The 23237-nt window shown below is 32.6% G+C and overlaps 2 protein-coding genes across 2 annotated transcripts in view; both read left to right on the plus strand.

Annotated features, from left to right (window-relative positions):
- BckdhB (Branched chain keto acid dehydrogenase E1 subunit beta) overlaps positions 1 to 23237 on the plus strand; it is an 86262-nt gene that overhangs the window by 10262 nt on the left and 52763 nt on the right. The window contains exon 4 of the mRNA XM_085811230.1: positions 19340 to 19473. Coding sequence (XP_085667356.1) covers positions 19340 to 19473 — 134 coding nt within the window. The remainder of the gene's footprint in view (positions 1 to 19339; positions 19474 to 23237) is intronic.
- Positions 18 to 13361, plus strand: LOC146998600 (uncharacterized). The gene is made up of 5 exons (XM_085811231.1): positions 18 to 5358; positions 5467 to 5535; positions 7173 to 7250; positions 7503 to 7568; positions 13075 to 13361. Exons 1-5 carry the CDS (start codon positions 5213 to 5215, stop codon positions 13091 to 13093), a joined length of 378 nt encoding a protein of 125 aa, XP_085667357.1. The 5' UTR covers positions 18 to 5212; the 3' UTR covers positions 13094 to 13361.

The raw sequence follows: 23237 nt of genomic DNA on the forward strand, positions 1-23237 counted from the left end.
TAATGGATTTTCGTGTATTACTTACTGAAATATGTTTTGTCTTATTTTCATCTCTACTTTATTTTTTATTTTGTTTAATTTAATATCTTTATTTGATACTCTAAGCATTATGGGTTTGGCCTTGAAATTTCAGAGTTGCCCAGAATATCACGAGTAAATGCTATTTTTTCCATTATACAGTCAAAAGTCGTTAACTCGGACACCCATAATCCAGAATGATCTATAATCTGGACCTCAAAGCTCAAAACTTTCTCCACATGCGCATAGGCATTTACGCGTGCGCATAAGACCTCACGACTGCGCATATGCATGTGCGCAAGTGCAGAATACGTTTTCGCGTGCACGTTTAATGTATAACGGATGGTATAACCTAAAATTATCTAATTATCTATTGCAGTTAATGTTGATGATTGCGTTGTTCCTTAATCTTCGAACTGGATCTGGCTTATTACTTTTTTCAGACTGTAAGAGCAATTTTACAAAAGTAAACTTCAACTTTCGATTATGTCAAATAGAATTTCCGATGCTGGAGCTCCCAAAGGATCTACAAAATGAAAGTATGTTTCGATGTCCATCAAACAAAAAGTGGAATTGCTGCAAAAAATGGATAAAGACATGAAGAAGGTGACAGAGAGGTTAGTGAAAACGAAAAAATTTCGATTGACAAGTTAGTCAGTATTCTCGGCACAGCAATTACGGGACTTGAACAGCGGAACTTTGTAACTGAACAAGAAAATTATGTCTGTTTATAGAATTAAAGAGAAAGTATTATCACATAAAACGAAGCAAATTACATTGAAAGAAATGTTTAATAAAGTAAACAAATAAGTTTTAAGCTTTTTTTTTTTTTTTTTGTAAATTTTGATACCCTTTAGATCATAATTGTTCTTTATTTCATAAATTACGGTTTCATATTTTTAATTTTAGAATTTCTGCATGCCATCTTACAAGATTTAAACTGATGATCTATAATCTGGAAAAATCGATAATCTGGAACTATATATAATCCGGATGCCGAAGTCTCGACGAGTCCAGATTAACGACTTTTGACTGTAATTCTAAACTGGCTCTCTCACTTTGTTCCAGTTTTGCCAGGTCATGCGATTTTGTGCAAATTTTCAAATTTTGATGAACTTGTGCTACTAAAATTTTAGTATTTACGATTTTGTGAAATTTTTGCGACATCCATCATTTTCTTATGGTACTTTTTGCGACTTCAAAGTTTTTTTAATATATCGTAAAAGGCTTTTATTTTAAAATAATTTATCAATTAAATATAATTTATATTAAAAATAGTTTATATAGGCTTAAGTAGAAGTTGACATTTAGATGTTGGCTTTCCTTTTCAAGGCTGCACAGCCTGACGCCAGTATTACAAGAAAAGGTTAAGGAAAGTGAAAAAAAGTAAAAAAGAAAAAAATGCTTCAGGACCTCTCACTACCCTCCCTTGTCCCCATGGATTTTGTTTTTAAGTCATTTCGCCCCCCAGTTCTATGGTGATAATAAATCGAATCAAAGAACTTGCAGCTTGTGCGTCATATATTGGGTATCCAAACAAAGAAATAAATAAAATTCAGACTCCTGATTATAATATTACTAAGATATAATATTATAAGAACAAAGCAATGGAAATGACTTGAAAATCAAAGCAATGGCATTTTTTCTAAATAACAACAAAAATAAATTTATCAGTGAAAGAAAAAGGCTTTCTTAAGTAATCAGAATCTGTAACAGATCCACCACACAGAATGGAAAACTCACTGAAAAGCATTCCTCAATTAAAATGTTCACAATTAAGGAAAAAAACAATGAATTAAAAAATTAGCTGCCAACTCAAAAAATTTAATTCAAAAGAGCTAACAGTCTAAACGTGATTTAAACAATTGAAAATGAGCAATGTGGTTTTAAAATGTTTGTTAAAGCTACATCCGTAATAAAAAAGATTAAGAATCGAATAACAGTCTGTAACTTACAGAACGAATAAACAGTAAATTTGTGATGATGTCAGAGGTCATGTGAGCCTGCATAACTATGATGTCATAAAAAATCATGTGATCTCCGACATCATTTTGCGATTTTTTGCGACTTTTTTTGGTCTCCTTTTGCTACTTTAGTTGAAAGGTTTCTGGCAACACTGCCTTATACCTTGACTCTTTTTCTTCCAATACGTATTCAACCTGAAATTGGATTGATGAATATATTTTAGAAATTTTCATGTGTAACTAATCTGAAAGCCATTCTTCAATACAGAATGCGGCACTTACATATTTATGCAACCACCATGGTACAGTTATTCTGAAAAGTAAAAAATTGCTTTTGGTAAAGTGTTAAAAAGTTCAGGATTTTCATAATTTTTTTTAGAAAAAACATTCCTGAACTATCAAAAGTTATAATTTGGAAAATATTATCAATTTATCAAGCAAAAAACATTTTAAAATAGAAATTTTAATTGTTAAATAAAGATTACATGATATAAAAAAAATAAAACATATTTTTCACAAAACCCTTCCGCATATTTTTAGCACTGTTCTCCCCATGTACACAGTGATTTATTTTTTCTTTAAAAAATCAAAAGTTTCCACAAACTCTATTAACTACCAAACCCATCTCATCATTGTCCCCTTTAGTAAATGGGGGGGGGCAAAATAGTACATTCAAGCAGAACTTTTATCACAGTTGCCAAATTCCACTAACAACATTTTAATACAGAATTAAAGGCAAAAAAATATTATGGTTTTTCAATAAAAACAATTGGAATTTGGAATACAATGAAAAGAATACAGGCAATACATGATTCTGCTTGATTAAGTGCTGAAAAATGTTTATGTAATTGGTTGTCAGAGTTTGGAATATTCTGAAAATTTGGTGATATCTGCTAAGGTGGTTGCGATAATATGTAAGTACCCAGAATTTCATCCCTTTAGTGTTAAATATGTCTTTGAAATCCATTTGCTGCAAATAATTTTAGAGTAAATTTTACTTTTTTTTCTACTTAAGAAGAATTTTCTGTGTCTTATTTAAAAAAAAAAAAAATGATATCTCATTGACCGCAAAATTTGACGGAGATTCTGCCAAAGTTGCGCCAGACAATCTTATGGCCAGATTTACGTATAAGCTACACAAGCTATATAGCTTAAGGTCTCCACTTTCTTGGGGGCCTCAAAAAATTTTAAATATAGTATAAATCAGCAGTCGTCAACCCTTAGAACTTCATGGACCACTACATGTATAATTTTATATTTGGCAGACCACTAATATGAATTTCATCAAAGTACATAAAATAAAAAAAACTGATTTGAATTTTGAAAAAATCGCTTTGAGGTACACTGGCTCTTGTCTAGGTGCACCTATGTACCCAATTTCGTAGTCATGGGTCTATTAGCTTACGCACAGCACAAACGAAAGTCACACACCACACAGACAGACTCTTTCTTTTATTATATGTAGAGATTATCCATTCAATCCCTAAAATAGATAAGAATAAGTAAAGCTGTAGGTTTTAAGGAAAGCATGGTGTATGTGGTGAACATTAAATAATTTTTTTCTATGGGATCCAAGTTTACAGTTTAAATTAAAATAGTGCAATAGTCAGCAAAACTATACTCATAATATGAAAGGAAGAAATACAAAATGTGTAACTTTATAATTCTGAAGAAAATAATCTGTTTGTTATTACCTGATATTTCTAAAATTTTATGGCAGTTCTTCATCTCAATAGGACCTAGCTAAAGTTTTTGTTGTTGTTCTGATTTTTAAGAGAGTGTAAAGTTGTCGAAGGCTGGTAGTTTGACCTGGTTTTGAATCCAGACAAACAGGATGACTGCATGGCTATTTTTATGGTTTTTTTCTTGTATGACATTGATATGAGCCAGTTTTCCTTAGAAAGTCTAGAAAGGTTGACTACCCTTAGGCAGATAGTCCTTACTTTCTTTGACATAATTATATAAATGTAAATATAAACTTAAATTTAAAAGATTGCTTTAACATTTGAGTGGTTAAATTGCTAACACAAGTAGTTTTACCTGGGTTCGAAATCTACCAAACAGACTGTCTGCATAGGAGTTTTTATGAGTTTTTTCCAAATGTTACACGAGACAGTTTTCTTTGAAGCATCCTCCATATAGGCATTCCCAACACTTGAGCAGATAGTTCTTGTGTGCATTGCTGCAGTGCAGATAACTTAATCTAATTTCAAGATTATTTTTGTAGGTAAAGTTTTTTGATGATTTGAATTTTGTGTAGTATGTTGTTTTGTAAGTGCCACTTATTCTTTACATATTTTATTTTATAATATGTAATTTTATCAATAATAACTGTTTTTGGTGAGACTGCATGTCATTTAAATTCTATTTATTAATCTCCTACAAGTTGATTTTTAGTCCAAAGGGGCAATTTGCCCAGAAGGACTATTAATTTCATTTTGGCATTTTGCCTTGATTCACTATAAGCGTTATTTCACTTTTCAAACTGGTGCCACCTAATATTATATGGCAACATGGCTTTAATGAACTTTCAATTGTTTCTAAAATCAGTTATCATATCTATGATGAATATGCCAGACAGCTTATCTAACCAAAATTATGGTACAAAGAGCAACAATATCGTCTTGCAAGTAGCTAGGTTTTAGATAGAAAATAAATATTTTTTTTTCCTTTGCATATTACTGTCATTCATATATGTTTTGATAAAAATTCAGTAAGCAAAACTTAAAATTCATATAAAATATTTTTTATAGAGTTAAGGTGGTTTTCTACAGTAGCATTACAATACTAAAAATTTGTTTACACTTAGAATCGCTAATTAAGTAACTATGTTGCGTGAAATTTGGCAGAAATATAAAGCAATAGATCAGTTTTGGAATGTAAAGTTAGAATCAAGTTTGGAATGAAATTTACTTAAATATTATATTTTCAAAAAATTAGTTTGAAGTACATAATTTTAATGTGTAGTTTGAAAAGCCATCAATAGATGGCACTACGAGTTAAAATTTAGTATTGTAATCTTATTTCTGCAAAAATTCATGAAGTAATTAGTTTTGATACCAGTTATAAATCATATTTTTTTCTAAATAATATTTAGAAGCGTTTCATATATTCCTTTATACACAGTTTTCACTAAACAGTGTCAGCTGTCAGCAGAATGACGTTTACGGCAACCCTATTGCATTGCTATTCCGCACTCGTTTTGTTTACATTTATTTGTAGTAAAAAATATGCGAAAATATCAAGGAAGACCGAAAAAACATCCCTGTTTTAATAAAAAATCTAGAGTTCAGAGACAACGTCGAGCTCAAGAAATAAATATGGAATTAAATTCCCGAGATGTGGAAGATTCCGAACAAGTGGATGTTTTCAAAAGGTGAGAAATAATTTATTCTTTATATCGACTACCTCGTGTTTATGATTTCGTAGTAAGTTAATTCCAAAGTAAAATATGCATTTTTTTTTTTTTTATTTTTAATTGAAGGTCAGAAATTATTGATACAACCGCATCTGTGTCAAAGGAGAATCATTGCCCAGATGATTTTTTTCCAAAGTAAGTTTTTTTGTGTGTGTGTGTGTTTGTGTATGAGGGGATGCTAATAACTGTTCAATCCTGTTATAATAATTTATTCCTCCATTCACACTAAATTGTTGGGAAATATTGAAAGAGTAAATTCCAATTCACAAGGAATTGCTGAAATAATTGAATCTTTTCAAAAGTATGAGCATGTTCTTGCGATCTAAATTGAATTCACCATCATTACATGGTATTATTGGAAATTTTATAGTCATATGTTTGCTACGAAATGCTTTGTCAGTTACCTATTGTATATTTTTACAGGTGTATGCACATTTCAGTCATGTGCTGGCTGTTCAACTTGCTTTTTTTCATTATGTCATTTTCTTAAAACTTTCTTTTAGTGTTGGAACATTTTATGATCATTTAGTAAAATTTATATATAAATATATATTATTGCTTGTTTATTTATGGTTCTGTGTATTTGTCATGTATGCATGTTGTGAAGTATAGTTTTTGAAAAATATGTCACAAATGGTAAATTCCACCAAAAGCTGAATTGAATTGATATTGGGATGCAAGTAATCAGAAAATATCTGCTGTGTATTTTGAGCGTAAAACCATACTAGTGCCAAGAATGGGACCAATACGCTCATGCTTGCTTAGCCTTTTTGCCATTGTCCAAATTGAATTATCTCTAGTAGATAGGGAATGAATGCTTTCTCTGTATAACAATAAACTATCTGTCTTATCAATAATCTACCAATAAGAAACTTTTCATATGTTATGTGACAGACTTTCTGCAAACAGAAGTCCTCAGCTGTGTTCTTGTACATGTTTTTTAATTGTGATTTAGATGTGCACTTCTCAAAGGAATTCTTATAGGAAGATTGTCGGAACATTTAAAAAATATATTCTACTTTTAGGGGCCTAATATTTTAGGTGGGAGCTTTCTTTTTTCATGTTTGTATTCATTACTGCATGATTTGCTATTTGAATTGCTTCAAGCTGTAAGTAAACACCATAGATAAAATCAAAAACCTTATTGTTATAACAATTGTAACTCATTAGCAGCAAACATTGTTAATCTTGTAGTGAATATATAAATGATGCTTCCAAAGTTGGTGAATGGGATTATTTCAGTGAGCAAAGAAATAACATTTGTGTGGTTTTGATTATTGTAATTTTTTTTCATTTGTTTATGAGCATGGATGAATTAAATCCATATAATTGTTGTAGTTGTAGGTCCTACATTTGGCATGCTTCCTGTGAAATTTATTAAATGTTGAAAAGAATGTCATCTGGATTCTGTGCAAAAAATATAATCCCTTTTCCATTTCTGCATTTGCAATTCCTGCATCTTCTTTATTCCTACATTTTTTAATTGGAAGGAATTTCATTCGCAGAGTCCTCTAATTTATTTTTACAAATCATGTAATGTACCATTTTAGATATATATAAATAACACATTTTGTAAATTTTTCTAAACTGTGGTTATACAGCGTGATATAATAGCTACACAAGGAATGACGAAACAGTATACAGTAATATCTGTCGCACTGTCTGAGATGGGTGGTAGTCATACATAGCTTAATGCTTAAATTTGTTACGTGTTATTTATTTATTCATGTTTTTTTAATTATGTTATAGCAATTTATTTCTTTCGTTCTTAGGTCTGGAAGTGAAAAATTTGACTTTTCTACACCAGAAGTTACAGCTAATGTTCCTAAGACAAACCAGGCTTTCTTGAGGTAAGTTGGTTTATTTCTAAAATAGATATTAGCTGTGCATGATATTGAAACTCTTACAGTTACTTCATTATGGTAAACTAATTATGTATTAATTTAGAAGTCAAGCAACCAAAATCAGCATTATATTTTCAAATAGTGAATATTTCAAAATATAATGCTGATTTTTGTTGCTTGACTTCTAAATTAATACTCGTACTTGGTCGGCGTGTTATTGTATCTTAATTAAACTAATTATGGTTCTTTTCTTCTCAGTTCTGATCTGGACATTTCAGTTATTGACTCTGACATAGAAGGTAGAAATACAAGCTCTTTTTTGGGGTAAATATGTATTTCTCTATGGCAAAATTAAAATGTCATCATTTATGTTTTTCTTTTATGGTGTTATATTATGTGGTTTACATACTGAAAGCTATTAAAACTGTTATATATAATATTATAGCTATCAAAAAGAGGAGGATGAATTTGATTTGTACCAAATTTGGACGTTTTGTATGAAAGAACTTGTAAATAAAAGATTTTTTTTTAAATATATTCCTTGAAATCAGTGAAATTTTCAGACGGGACACTGAAGCAAATGAAAATATTGTGGGGTTCGATTCTTTTGATGGGAGCCTCATCAATAAGCCTACTATCTGTTTTAAATATTGCTTCTTTTTCATTGTTTTCATAGTGTTTTATTTTCCCTTCATGAAAGAGATTTTTAATAATTTAAATTTTGTTAATAAAATATAACAAAATCAAATCTGTGATTATGTGGCTATTATTTTTTCCATATATATTTATTTGAGGAAAGCCAAAAATTTTATTATTTTACAGAATTTTTAAGAAAAATATAAAGATAAAATTTTTTAAATAATTCTGATTACTACCTTTGCTTTCCTCTCGTAGTGTGCCTCAAGTTAGAGCAATTAAACAACAAATTTAATTCATGTGACTTTTTTTTTTTTTTTTTTTTTTTAGGCTTAGGAGTATAAATTGCTTATTCCCACAAGACATTGCATCTTCTTACAGGGTTGCCACGCTACCTGGAAAACCGGAAAAAGTCAGGGAATTTGTGTTTTAGTCAAAATCTGAGAAACTCAGGGAATTTCATACAACAATCCCGCCAAAAAAAGGAGAGTTTTGCACCGATGTCGGAAGAGATAACTTTTTTGGCAAATTGTTTATCACGTGAGTGTCATTCGGGCAGCTGGCATAGAGCCAGTTTTCGCAGCTCCAATTTGATTGTCTTTTAGAAAGGCAAATCAAGTTTCCGGCAACTTTTGGTTTCCAGTAGCCTCGAGAATCGCATGTGCAGTGCATGAACTAAAGAAAGTACCTGTTCTCGTATAAAACAAAATGGGTTTAATTCTAGTATACGGTACCATGAAGGTTAGAATAAAAAAATATGTATTGTAAAGAAAGAAAACCTCTCTGCAACAGACGTGGCTCCGTTCCATCATAGAGGGAAACAGCTGTGCATGCGCGATATATCTGTCGCCAAAGCTCGAAACCGGTGTCGAAGTTCGAAGGTCACGTTATCAAGAGTTCATAAAATGAATATCGTTTAAAATTTCTTTAAACTCTAAAGGAAAAGAAAATATTTTTTGGCGCAAGTAAATTAATTCATTGATTAGTTATTTTGATGGGGGGGAATCTACGAAAATCCGTTTTTAAAATTATTGCGAAAAATCCAAGAAAAAACGTTCTTTGATAAAACGTTTCTTCTTGGATTTTTCGCAACAATTTAAAAACGGATTTTCGTAGTTTTCTTTTTTGTCAAAGAACGTTTCTTCTTAACACGTGTTTCTCAATTTCCTGTACACATCGTGGAGAGGGAAATTCTGTGCCAGGTTCCGTCGCCAAATCCCTTGGCAAATTTTCCCTCCACTTTCTAGCCGCGTAATAGCATTTACGTGTATGGAACCTTTTCTTCTTTACATAGACATTCTTTGGTTAGAATCAGTCCTCCGCAACTGGTGTGCCATGAGTAGGATATAGGTGTGCCGCAATCACACCTATATCCTACTCATGGCACACCAGTCAAATACATGTATTTGACATTTTGCAATTTTTTATCATGTATTTAATACACAATGACAATTTTTTTTCCTTAATAATGTCTATTTTAAATGTTTTTATATATTTCACTGTTGTGTGGTTGTGTGTGTGATTGTAAGTGTGTCAGCATTTGAATTTTTTCGGCACTTCCTTGGTAACTCGGAACTCTTTGGTGTGCCACAAAATTCCAGAAAGATTTTTTGTGTGTCGCAGGTGAGAAAAGGTTGCGGAGCACTGGGTTAGAATAATCTCCATGTATGGTACAGTGGGATTTGGCGACATGATGATGAGCAGTAAACGAGTCATTTTGTTCTTGGCGACAATTTTCAAAATCGTGCGAAGGCCATACCGTATACTAGGATTTTACCGCAAAATCTTTTTTTTCTCTTTTCTTTTTAATAAATACCTTGTCATTTTGCAGTAAAATAAAAATATAGTAATCAGTCATCTACGCTAACCATGTAATATAACTATATTCGCTAAAATATCGTTGATTATTAATTCAATTTTTAAGTAATTATCTTTATTTTTATGTTATTCATATCATTTAATGTTGCGTCTTCCCTCTAAATTTATTTATCATTAGTAAATAATATTTCCAAATTTCAGGAAATTTTCTCTGGCATAATCGTGAAATTTAGTAAAAAAATATCATTAAATAGATTTCTTTCTTTCATTTAGCTGCAGAATGTCTGCAAAAAAAGCCTTATTTTATTCCAGATTGGGGAGATTCTAATCTCAATCTTCAGTGGAGAAAACAACTTCTATTATAATTATATTTGTGTTTTCAAGTGTTAAGGTGCCTTTTAAGAAGACACCTCGCACAAATTAAATTTACCTAAAATCTAACCTAACTTTTAGCATTGCGTTGTGATTTATAAGAACCGGATTAGCGATTAGCCTCATGTTGATGATCATGAGTAATAATTAAATAAAACATACAATTGTTATCCAATGTATATATATCTTAAATTTTATTAAGTTTCTTAAGTGGAAAAGTAAACAAAGTTATCAAACAAAGTGTATCAAGAATAATTAAGAATAAATGTCCTCTGGGATTTATTGAATAATTAAGTGAATTTGCTACACAGTACAAGTAATACCATAATTAATTTACATCTTAGCACAGCCAACGTACATTACGCGGATAGACTGGAATTTTCTCGAAACATACCTGGAAAACCTGGAAAAGTCAGGGAATTTCATTCTCCTGTTTGAGTGGCAACCCTGTTCTTAGTATGCCATCCTAAGGCTCCGTTCAGATGATGGTATAAATGTCATAGATGCATAATCATAAGGCATAAAATGTGGGAGTTTCATTCACACCTGCGAGAGAGGGTCTAAGCCATAGCCAATTAGAGAAGCTAAATTTGTGCATGCATGTATGTGTCTACAGCTTTCTCTCTCAATGGGTTTCATGTATATGCTCTGATTGGCCGACTCTTATATCAAGTTGGCACAAAGTTGAAAACTTCAAGCCTAGTGCTCAAACTAGTTTTTGCCCAAACTATTCTTGCCCCTCTGAATTCAGTGTTTATTGGAACACGAACATTTTATACTCAGGTGTAAAGGCTCTTCATGTGAAACCTCCGGCACATAAAGTACTGACTAATATTGCATGAGCAAATGACACTGCAAGCATGGAAGCAACAGTTGTGAAGATGACTCATCTTCTTGTAGTAATATACTGAAAATCCAGTGTATTATTATTGTTAATTTATATGCTATCTGTTGCCTAAATTTTTCAAAACCGAATTGAGAATGGGCTGCCTGCATGGGCTATTGATGGTTTTCCCCATGTATAACGTGTATATGAGCCATTTCCCTTCACAATGCTGAAGGATGTAAATGTATAATTAAGTATATGCAATATATCTATGAAAAGGAAAATGATATTTATCTTTTATAAGTCTCGTGTTTATTTTTTTGTTTACTGCATTTCTTCTGAATAACAATTGTATATTTAAGTTTTCTGTGTATGAATAAGTATTTTTGTTTAACTTTATTGTATCAGTACAAACATCGTATTTTGAAATCTCTGTATTTGAATTTGTAGAATTTTTGTTATAAACTCCATATATTTTGTAAATATTGTTTAATAATAAAGAGTTTGGCGAGGTGGGTAAACATATGAAGGCAGAATTATTCCAAAATAATCTGGCCAACATTAATTATTGAAAATTCTAACTTGAATTTGCCCTTTAGCCATTTGGCTTCTCAGTGATACCCCTGAAGACCTTTCCTTCCATTTATTGCTGTAAACTGTGCTTGCAGTGAAGTTTTGTGGTTTTACGCCTATGTAACATGAATGCCAGCCATTTCTGTGAAGAAGATCTCAAAATCACTACTTCTGTTTAAAGACTGGAGTATAAAGAGTAAAACTTATTCTTATGTTGTGGTATTGTGGTATAAATCAAGTGTGATGTGTATATTAGTTTTCTCTTAGGTTATCCTCTGCGAAGATACTGCTTCTGCAAAAAAGGTAATTCTACTAACCTTTTCAATCATCCATCTGCTATTTCAGATTGAAACCAATTTCCTGCATCTGGTTGATGTTTCTTGATTTATTTCTCATGCAATTCTGATCTGATATCATCTTCTAAATATTAGTAGATATATATCTGCATTAGTGATAATCAGCTGTGAGCACATAATGCACCATCTGCAACTCATTTGGGTATAAACTATGCTAGTGATTATAATGTCCTTGCTTTTTCCCATATGCCATATGTTGCATGTGTATTATGCTCCATTTTTAAGAATTTTACAGAAAGATATTGCTTCTAGTGAAAGATATTTCTTATGGATTTGGCTGCAGTTCAATAATCTATTTATAAAGATATCTTAGCTGGTTGTACAAAATCATTGCTGAACATAACTGTTCTTATATATATATATATATATATTGGTATACAATTTTGGCCAGATATTCATTGTATCTAAATATTGTGAAATTTTGTTATATGAATCTAGCTTCCTGTGAACAATTTCTGTGATCTTTCTAGTATGTATGGTCAAGAATTAGGCTTGTGATATACTGTCATAATTTTGCCCACATGTTCCCTGAATATACTACCTTTTCCTTAGAAGACTTATTAGAAGAATACTGATGTGAGTTCTAAGCCTAACTATGGTTTGGAACTATGTTTATAATGAATTATTGGGATTCTGCACATGTAATGTGGATGCAATTCTATTTCCATTTAGAAGATTTTCTGCAAAGGCCATGCTTTAGCTGTGAGATAATTCTGTTTTGGAAATAAAACTGACATTTATTTAGATCTGTGGTATTTATAATGCAGTTTATCAATAGCAGGTAGCATCTTGTCTCTTTGCTTTGATCAGGGCCTGTGCAACCAGTGGTAGTCAAAATTTTTAGAATTTAGAGAGTACTGCATAGTAAAATTTTATAATTTAGCAGAGGGCACTGAGCATCAGAATTTAGAGGCAAAAAAATGTTCAGAACTTACGAAAACATTAGCGAGCAGAATTTAGGATATGCAGAGATTGCACTGGGTGGCAATATATTTAGTGCCATATGTTACATTTGCTATCTGCATTATTAATTTGTGAAACAATTTCAACTGTTTGGAAATGCATTTTTCTGTTAGAAATTTGTATTTCTTGCCATTTTTTTGGGAGGGTATGTGATGTACTCTGTTGTCGAGTATATGGTATTAAAAATATTTTATCATATTTTTTTATTTTTTATTTTTATTTATTTATTTATTTATTTATATTTATTTATTTTTATTTTTTTATTTTTTTTTATTTTTTTTTTCAGGTGTAAATTTTGTGCATGATTTGGCCTTCATTGAGATGTCTCTGGGTAAGGAGTTACTAAGAGGAACTTATCCTATACAGATCAGCAACTTCATTAGCATCAGAGTTTTTTTTAATAATGAAGACTTAGAATGAAATTTTATAAAATTTATGTGATTGTATTTATATACATGCAGGTTGAAGCATGCAGTGTCAAATGTATAAGGAATATAAAAGATGCTGTATATTAGTATAAGTTTGAATAACCATAATAAAAAAATTTCCCGAAAATTGTGTACTTTCTGCGAGTTATTAAAATTAGAAATAATTAATTACAATATTTATGAAAATTTTCGAAAATAAAAATACAAGTAATATTTAAAAAGTACTGCAAAACTCATTTTTAAGTAGAAAAATTATTCTTAGATGAAATTCCTTCGATTATGCAAAAGGACTTTTTTAGTATTTGAAGGGTTCATTTGAACCCAACAACTGAAACTAACGTATCCCCAGTTCATTGATACCAACCATTTTGTTGGTATCAATGAACCCACACCTTTCTAAAAGCATTTCTGTCAATTACTAAGGGCTAATGAACAGGTGTTGAATTCTCAAGATGAGTGTTGCCGAAACAGAAAAAAGTGTACTTCAGAACATTTTGCAGTAGCTCAAATTAAAGTCACGGACCTGATCTATACTGTAGTCAGGGAGAAATTATTCCCCTTCCTTTTCCTTTCAAAAGCTGAGTTTCCAAACGCACAGCAGGAAGCAAAGCGGGTGGCCATTGCTGAAAGCTGTGGAACCAGTTTTATAGCTATTTTTAGCAATTTGTGAGCAGTTTCTCAGATAACACAGTAAATCTCTAGGGGAGGGGATTTGAAATCATGATCACTGCCGGTACGGCAGAATTTAGGTACAGCAAAATTGTAAAATTCAGTGAAGCATCAAGCAATAAAATTTTAGAATTTTGGAATAAGGGGCACTTGACAACAGAATTTATTGCGTACAAAGTCAGCAAAATGCATAGCGCTTGTGTTGAAAAATAAATTTATTTCAACAACACTGGCCAAAAATTTAGTTGATCTGCACCCGTGAGTCTGTCGGCAGCATCGTAAAGCGTAATTTAACTAACAAAAAGATCATTCTTTTGTATTTGGTAAGATTGTCATGGTATTAATCACAAATAGTATATGGAAAAAGGTAAAACCCTTGACAGTAAAGGATACAACGAGATGCTAGTGCATGTTGACGCTGCTATCAAGGAAAAGAGTCGAAATGAGTTCCGGCGCAGAAAGTTAACGTTCCATCAAGATAATACCATACGTGTCTGCATTCACCGGCTGGCCTCTGTATGAACTCGAAAGGGATCTTTCACCACACCCACCATATAACCCCAACATCGCACGTTCGGACTTCTACCTTTTTTTCACACTTGCAGCTACATCTTGCTGGTCCTTCTTCCATTCTGCACAAGACGTCCGAAATGAGGTTGATCTGTGTTTGGACTCAGGCCACCAAGTTACCGAGCCGAAGGTTTTGAAAAACTACCAAAAAATTGGCAGAAAAGCATAGATTTTTGGTAGTGATTACTACCTGCACTAAAGGTACTGACTGCTTTTTTTATTTTCATAACTTTATGAAGAACGTTCGTGCTTAAAATTTTCGTTACAACCATTAAATTTTGTAATTTATTAATTCCTTCCCACTTCTCATGTATTTATCAGCTGTACTTTAAGAACTTGATACTCCTACAGTTATCAGCTGTACTTTATAAATCTGATATGTAGAAACACAATTTGATTTTATGCATTTCAGTATCAAGTGAAATCTTGAAACTAATCGCTCATTATAACACTTTATGTTGTTTTCATTCAAAGCTGAACTCAGATAATGTGCTGAGGTTGAACTACCAGTAATAGGCAACTTTAGCGCTTGCCCGCTAGAATTTAGAGAGGAACTGAGTGCTAGAATTGGGTTAGGCTCTTTGAATATAGCAAAGCCACAAGGTGGCAGATAGCAAATGCCTTCGTGGAGGAAGTTTCTAAAGGCTTAGTTTAGTTTATTATGGTGTGGTGTAGTGTTAATGCTTCAACTGTGTGATGTTGAACTCCAATGAAAACGCTAATGACGGAACATCACATGAAAATTTTATTGAACACCCAAAAAAAATGGCTACATGCAATACAGAAGAGAAAAACCTAAATCTTTTCCTTAAAATGAAATTCTATACATTTTACGTGCGAGAGCAATTCGTGGCTCTCGAGCTTGCATTTTTAACATTGCCAACGATTTAATTATTTTAATAAAGACTATTTTAACAACTATTGAAAACGTATTTGCAAGTTAAAAAATAATAATTTTCAGCTTATGCTCACGAGACATCCTTGTCCATATAAATCTTCAACCTCTTCTTCTTTTATGTGACCTAATCATAATGGCAAAGCACACTAGGATGCCTTCATATTGGACTTTCTTAGAGAAACTGGCTCCCCATACATGTTACACACGGGGAAGATTATGAAAACGTCCATGTAGCTAGCCCATTCACCTTGATTCGAACCCAGGTCGGAACTGCCAGTGTTCAGCGATTTAACTGCTCGGCCGCGGGTGAGCCTAATTGCTGAAGGAAACTGGCTCGTATTCATGTTACACAAGGGAAAAACAAACCATGCAGCCAGCTGGTTCGCCTGGGATCGAACCGAAACCATGTCAAACTTCCAATAATCAGTATTCTTAATCACTCAGCCACTGGCGGCACGTGGCAGAAGTAGGAGCCACAGATATTGTAGTGAGCAGCAAAAACCTCTAATACTGACCCTGGTTACTAGTAGGATTATATATTGGTAATCATCCAATCTACAGCAATGAAATTTCGGAGCATAATTGTGAAGTCAAATACGACACTTCAATAAACGTGATAAAGATGGAAAAATTTTTAAAAAAGGAAACTTACTATGCAAATACATGTATTCATTAGTAAACATTTTATAAAATTTATTCTTAATTTAGCGTTTACGAATTCTCAGAGAATTATCTCATCGGATTATTTTTTTTTTCCTCTGGTAATTCAATATAATTGAGTAAATTTATGTGCTGTTAATATTTGCCTGTTATGTACATAGTTTTTTTTTTTTTTTTTTTTTTTTTTTTTGTTCAAAGTTAGATAAAACTGAACATACGTTACACTGAAATTACTTTATCTAGAAAGAAGTAATGTTATAAAATTTTGAATTTGAAATTATCGTACTTCGTTTTTAGTAGCGCAGAATGATAAAGATTTAATGAGAATACAGCAAAGCATCTTTTTAGAAACGCTGTTATAATTTTGCTATTTTATTTTATTATGGTAGGTCAAGGAAAAAGGCAGGCTGCTAAATACGGTAACAGCACATTGCTATGTTTAATATATAGCGAATCCGCTTTGAAATGAGGCACGAAGCAGTAAAGTAGCTGAACACCAGTAGTTCGGTCCGAGTTTCGAATCCTGCAAAGGGACTGGCTGCTCTCTCGTGGTTTTACCCTGTGTAACGTGTATAGGAGTCAATTTCCCTTAGAAAGTCTTCAACGAAGTTATCCTTTCCCTTAGTCAGATAGATCGTACTGGTGTTTATGTTATTTTCAAAAATGATCATCCTAGAAAATTGATTGCCAAAAAGTATTCACTTCGCTTATTTATACATTATGCATGAATATACTAACATATATAAATTACTAATGCTTAAAACAAATTCAATTTTCAATATTCTGTTTCCTATTTGTTCCTGTTCAATGAAACAGATTCATACACAGCAAATCCAAATGCATCGCTACAGGAAGATGATAAATCAGTTCAGTACGTAATTACAGTTACATCCGGAAAAGAGTATATATACATATAAATACATATATATATATATATATATACGATATATATATTGTATATCGTTTTTTCGGATGTATCTATAATATGTATCATTTTACTTTGCTAAAATATAATGTTCAATTTTGTAATTTAGGAATTTCTTCCCCCTTATATCATGTATTATCAGCTTGTACTTTATAAACGTGATACCCTTTCAATTATCAGCTGTATTTTATAAACCTGAAACATAGAAACGCAATTTGATTTTATGCATTTCAGTATCAAGTGAATTCTTGAAACTGATTGTTCATTATAACACTTTATGTAGTTTTCATTCAAAGCGGATCTGAGATAATGTGCTGCAAATTATTTCCACACTAAGTTTTTTTGTGCAAATAATACGTCCTGCTAGTGTTTTTGTAATAAAATGCATGTTAGTAATTGATTTTGAATTTTCGTTGCATCTTGATATTGCTGCCAAAGATATTCAATCAAGAATAGTATCTTTTACTATGTTTATGTGTATAGATACATAGACCATTTCTCCGTGTACTAGAAAAATTTGATAATGTTTTATCCACTTTTGAATTAAAAAAATATAGTTCGGAGTGTTATACGATTTTATAATACAAGTAAAAAATATATATAAAGCTCTGGAAAGGGCTTACATATATTTATGGAATATTATGGATGGATGAGTAAATGGAATATTATGTGCATGCTATATATGTATACACATATCATTAAGTATAAAATCATTTATATATAATTTTTATGTCGCGATGAATTTACCGAAATGCTTAAAAATCTAGTATTTTTAAAAACTGTTTTCTTCCGCAGAATAACGGCAAATTATGAAACATTACGCAACATTGAAAAGCGTGATGAAAAAATTTTGCGAAAAGAAATAGCGACTGCTGCACGTATCTCACAGATATCTTTCATTCAACACAAAAGTAGAAAAGTTATATTCCTGTTCAAAGCATACCCTGCAGTCTGAGTCACAGACGGAAGAAATGACAGCAGGTCTTTTGTTCAACTGAGGGAATATGTTTAAGTGTTTTATGGCTTACTTACTTTCCCGCCAAACGAGTACAGAGGAAGGGAAGCATCATTGCCATAGTAACCAGGCTGTAGGTAGTCTTACAGATTTGAGTCTTTATCGCTCAACGTTCGTAGCGCCATCTGTTATTAAAAATCGATATGAGAAAGGGGTATTAAACCCTCTTAATAGAAATTTTCGTAATATATTTTGTAATTTATTTCGTAATATATATATATATATATATATATATATATATATAATTGAAAAGCTAGTAAGTACTGTGCTGTAAGACCTATTTGGTCTTAAAATTTTTTTGCGCAATATGCTGCAAAAATTATGAAATAATAAGAAGAAAAATTATAGTGAGCTCGCCAAGAAGTTACCAGGAGCTGTGACTTCAAGAAATGGTTCAATGCAGTATATTAAAAAAAAACAATGACATTGAAGGGTGAAAAATTAGGCTACACACGAAATAAAACGTAGAATATAAGAAACAGTTAAAATCAATCATTGGAAACATGTGAATGGCAAAAAATACAGTAAAAACCTATCGATGTGATAAGTGAAAAGTTAACACATATTAAAAAACCGATCGACGGAACAAGTTAAAACAAAATTAAAACATATTAAAAACATAAAAGTACAAAAATTATAAAAATTACAAAGTGGAAAATGGTAAATTAGCCTAATTTGACTTCCAACCTGGCTTTTCAAGGGAAATTTCAGTTGGACGTCGAACCAAGCTACACCATTACGCGTTTCGCCGAAACAGACAATTGAAACTCTTGTGCAACGAAACATTTTTTAAATAATATGAATTGTCCCAAAAAAACTTTTGGAACCTCAATTCTCTGTTCCAATTTCCCGACGCGTCCGCAAAAAATGACACATTATATATATATGAAAAATGAATATTTATATATATGCAGGGTGGTTCAAAACTATATGTCACAAATGTCATATACTTCTAATATCTAGTTTGTTTTATTTTTATTACTTATGACCAGTTCCCAAATTGATATGTCAGGAATATGCACCGTCTCCAAAAATAAATTATACAACAGTCTGAGTATGCTTTAACATAGTTTTAAGCTGGTGAACCTTGTAGAGACATTAGGATTATTTTGGGGGGAGGGGGAAGCAGGCAAGATGAAAGATGAGCAACGCCTTCGTTGGGAATCGAACCGTGGACATCTGGAATACGCGCCCAGCATGCAGACCACTACACCACAAAGGCACACTAATAAGGCAGGAGAAATACCTTATAACATTTTTATATTTTTACTAGGTGTGACAATCAGTTCTTGATTATTGAATTTATTCAAGAATTAATAATTTTTATTGCACTGTTATTTTATTTGTTTTTTTTTTTTTTTTTTTTTTTTTTTTTTTAATTTATAGGACGTGATCGTGTTTTCAATACGCCGCTTTGCGAACAGGGCATTGTGGGATTTGGAATTGGTTTAGCTATTGCTGGTGCAACAGCCATTGCGGAGATTCAGTTTGCAGATTATATTTTTCCAGCTTTTGATCAAGTAAGCTATACCTTAAAATATTTTATGTTTTTTTATTTAGAATTCATTAACTTACTGGTATTTTGGCTGTAGTCACAAATATTTAACTATCAAATTCCGTAGCTTATGAAAGAAAATTAAATAAATTGCCTATAATGAAACTGTGGTATATTACAAATGTATGAATTAAACTGATTGTTCTAATTGTTTTGTTGCAATGATTTCTAATTGAAGAATGTAATAATGTATTCCGGATTTTAATGACTTTAAAATTCATTGAATATCTCCTTAAAATTGGCCAGAAATGCACTCAAATGGAAGAAGTTGCTTTAAAAAATATAAGTTTCTCCAAAATAAATAAATAAATAAATCTGAAAATCTGATTTTAATTATATCCAAAGGGGCGTTTTTTTAACTTTTTGTGTGTTACTTTTATTTATTAAATATCACATTCTTTGCACTTAAACCATAAAATTCAGTTCAAGAGCAAAATTGCAAAATAATTTTAAATTAAGCATATCTTTAGAATTTCCAATACGCAGTCTTACGCGCTGGAGATAAAAATGCTTTTTCTGTACAACGTTGAAATGGCTTGCTTTGAATTCCTTAAGTTTGTTAATCAAAAATTCATTAAAGATTTACAAAATTTGAAATCGATAATGAAACAAGTTCTAAATTTCAAATTTGGACTTCCAGATGCCCATATTTGCAGCAGGATTACATCATTGAAAATTGGATGGCTCAAGGTACCATTTTTTTATCATAATGCAAGAAACATACATACATTTATGCAGATTCTTCATTATATAATTTCTTCAACTATAATATAATATTGGGTGGCAACAGTTTGAAAAGTGAAACGGACATTCAGAATGATTCAACGCAAAATTGCCAAATGAAAACAGTAGTCCCTCATGGACAAAAACCCATTGGATTAATAATATAAAACATTATGCAATTAACCCCTTGAGTATGGATTTATTTGAGAAAGTATTTGCATGTGGAACGGATAAAATTTTTGGTTGTGATTCATCAATAGCTACTTCACTATCAGGAGTATAAAGGTAACAAAATTTATTATTTAGGTAATCCGCTATATTTCTAATCTTATTCTGTCATCTTTATTTTCCTTTTCAATATCCGTAAAATGTAGAAAGCTTGAAATATCAAAAAACTTATCGCGTGCCACAGTGCTGGCAAATTATTGCATATCTTTTTGACCAATACACATGCATTTTTAGCTTCTTCATTTGCGACATCAAGATGCATAATGCAATATAAGCTTTCATTTCATCAAAACTTACAGGAAACCACCTCTTTTTTTTTTTTTTTTTTTTCTTGTTTTTTTGTTACACAACTTTCTTTTTCTATCCCTTGTCTGGCATATCTATTCGTCTCTTCTACTGTAGTGTCCCAAAAATCTTCATTTAAGACTTCTTTCAAAACATCTAAAGGCGTAGGATTACCACCTTGTCTACACAGGCAAGGATTAATTTCAGATATTTCAAAAAAACATTTTATATCGGCTACATTTTCTTCTTCTTCCCAAAACCATTCCTTTGATACTGGTTCACAAGAAGATTCACTATCACTGCTCGATAGACGTCTTGTGCGTCTTCGAAACCTTGGTTTTATATTACAATTGTCATCATTTTCTGGTTCACGAGAAGATATACTATCACTGCTCGATAGACGTCTTGTGCATCTTCAAAACCTTGATATTATATTACAATTGCCATCACTTTCTAGTTCAATATCATCTTCATCACCTTCGCTTTGTATTTCATTGTAATTGTCAATTTCAGGATCACTAAACAATTCTTCTTTAGATTTCTCAAAGTCACTTTTGCTATCACCATCATAAAATACATTCCTTGTTTTTGACATAATGGGGCAGTGTATCGCAAATAATGTTCACCGAAATACTGTAATTGCCTCTTCTATTATGACTGATACAAGCTACAATGAAATGAACAGAATTGTGCCTAACCTCAAATAATGTTTTAGACACGTCATCCGCTCCTAGGGAAAACAGGTGAATGATGTCTCTCAAACGTCAAATGTACCCAAGAGTTTAATTTTTGGTTTGACGTCTTAGACACGTCATCCGCTCCTAGGGGGAGAACGTGAATGACGTGTCTCAGACGTCAGAATGTACCCAAGGGGTTAACAAATGGATTAAACATATGTGCTACTTGAATTTTGCCTTTTCTTCCAAATTTTCAACCTTGCAAAAATGTATTACAGTTGCACATAATTATTAAGTGCTTTTTGATGTTTTCAAAAGCAAAACATCCTTCGTCAGTGCACAAGTTTCCTAACTCATGAGAAGCTTCTCTCGACATTTACTGCAATTATTGGAGCATAGTTGGAAAAAAAGTGCACCACTTATCATTAACTCTTCTTCAGAATCAAAAGAATCTGTTTCTCTTTTCAAGGTGAGGGATATTTTCCATGTGAATTCAGCAAATTCAGCATTTGAAACTTTGCCTCTGGCCTTTTTTTTAAAAAACGCTGGATAATTTATCAGTGCAATTTATTGCATTAACAATTTCTGTATTTTGTTCTTGTAAGAATTTAACAGTCGGAATTAGGATCCTAAAGTCAGATTTGATGTACACAAGATTTCCTTAAAATTTTAAAAACGTGTTGCACACAACTGGCAATGTGTAGTTCCCAGAATGTGTCTTTGTAATAGGTTCCCCCCTGTGCATGTAATCCTATGGAATGGAACATGCACAAAATTTTTAAGGAGCCAAGAAATGTAGGTATGGAAAATTTCTTAGAAGTGACAGGATGCCAAAGGAAAAGACTCTATCACCCAGCAGCTTCTTGAGTCGCTCTGTGTAGATTAAGTGTCCAAACCTCTGGAGGCTGTCTGGAGAGGTGCTATAACCTCCGATCAACGCACCGGGACTTTACATATTAGGCATCACATGGTATTTCTCCCGCCTTCTTAGCGTGCCTTCGTGGTGTAGTGGTCTGCATTCTGGGCGCGTATTTCAGAGATCTGTGGTTCAATTCCCGACGAAGACGTTACATATGAATGATGATTCTTCACACCCAGGATTTGGCGATTGGATCCCCTGTAAACCAAAAGGGCGAGTATATAATCTATTTCTCCCGCCTTTTTAGCATGCCTTCGTAGTGTGGTGGTCTGCATGCTGGGTGCATATGTCAGAGGTCCGTGGTTTTATTCCCGGCAAAAGCGTTGCTCATTTTTCACTTCTCCTACTTTCAAAATATACTTAATGTCTCTACAACATCATCCATTGCCGAGCATTGACCGGGGTCACCAGCCCTCCTGGACAGCCCTTATATCTAGCCATGTAATGTCGCACCACCGAAGGTTCCGGACAAGACAGTACCAGTAAAGTCCCTGCCAAGCCCAAACAAACCATCGGATGTTCAATGCCTCTAGTCCTGTGAAGATTGATTATTTGCCCTGCAGGCCAAAACTGTCTAGACACAATTCTAGCCAGTTGTCTGGAAGAACATCGGGTCTCCTCTCATAAATGGTCATTCCCGGAAATTCCACCCAATCAGACCACAGGTTTGGTTGTCCAACATCATTCACCCAGGCCAGCACAGCCAACCTGGTTACCAGTAGGGGCCATGAAGAGGCCGGTGTTGAACTGGGAAAGAGAGGTTATAAGGTAGTGTGTCACTCCCCCGGCAGCAGCATCCACTCTCAGATCGAACTCCGGGTCTTCCACCACCAGCGGTCGGTTCCGGAAATTCATCCTCGAGGAGTAACAAACCCCCCCCCCTCTTAGAAGTGACAC

Source organism: Stegodyphus dumicola, chromosome 2 (genome assembly GCF_044657685.1).
Source record: "Stegodyphus dumicola isolate Sdum_Otavi_A_Nest chromosome 2, ASM4465768v1".
Taxonomy (NCBI): domain Eukaryota; kingdom Metazoa; phylum Arthropoda; class Arachnida; order Araneae; family Eresidae; genus Stegodyphus; species Stegodyphus dumicola.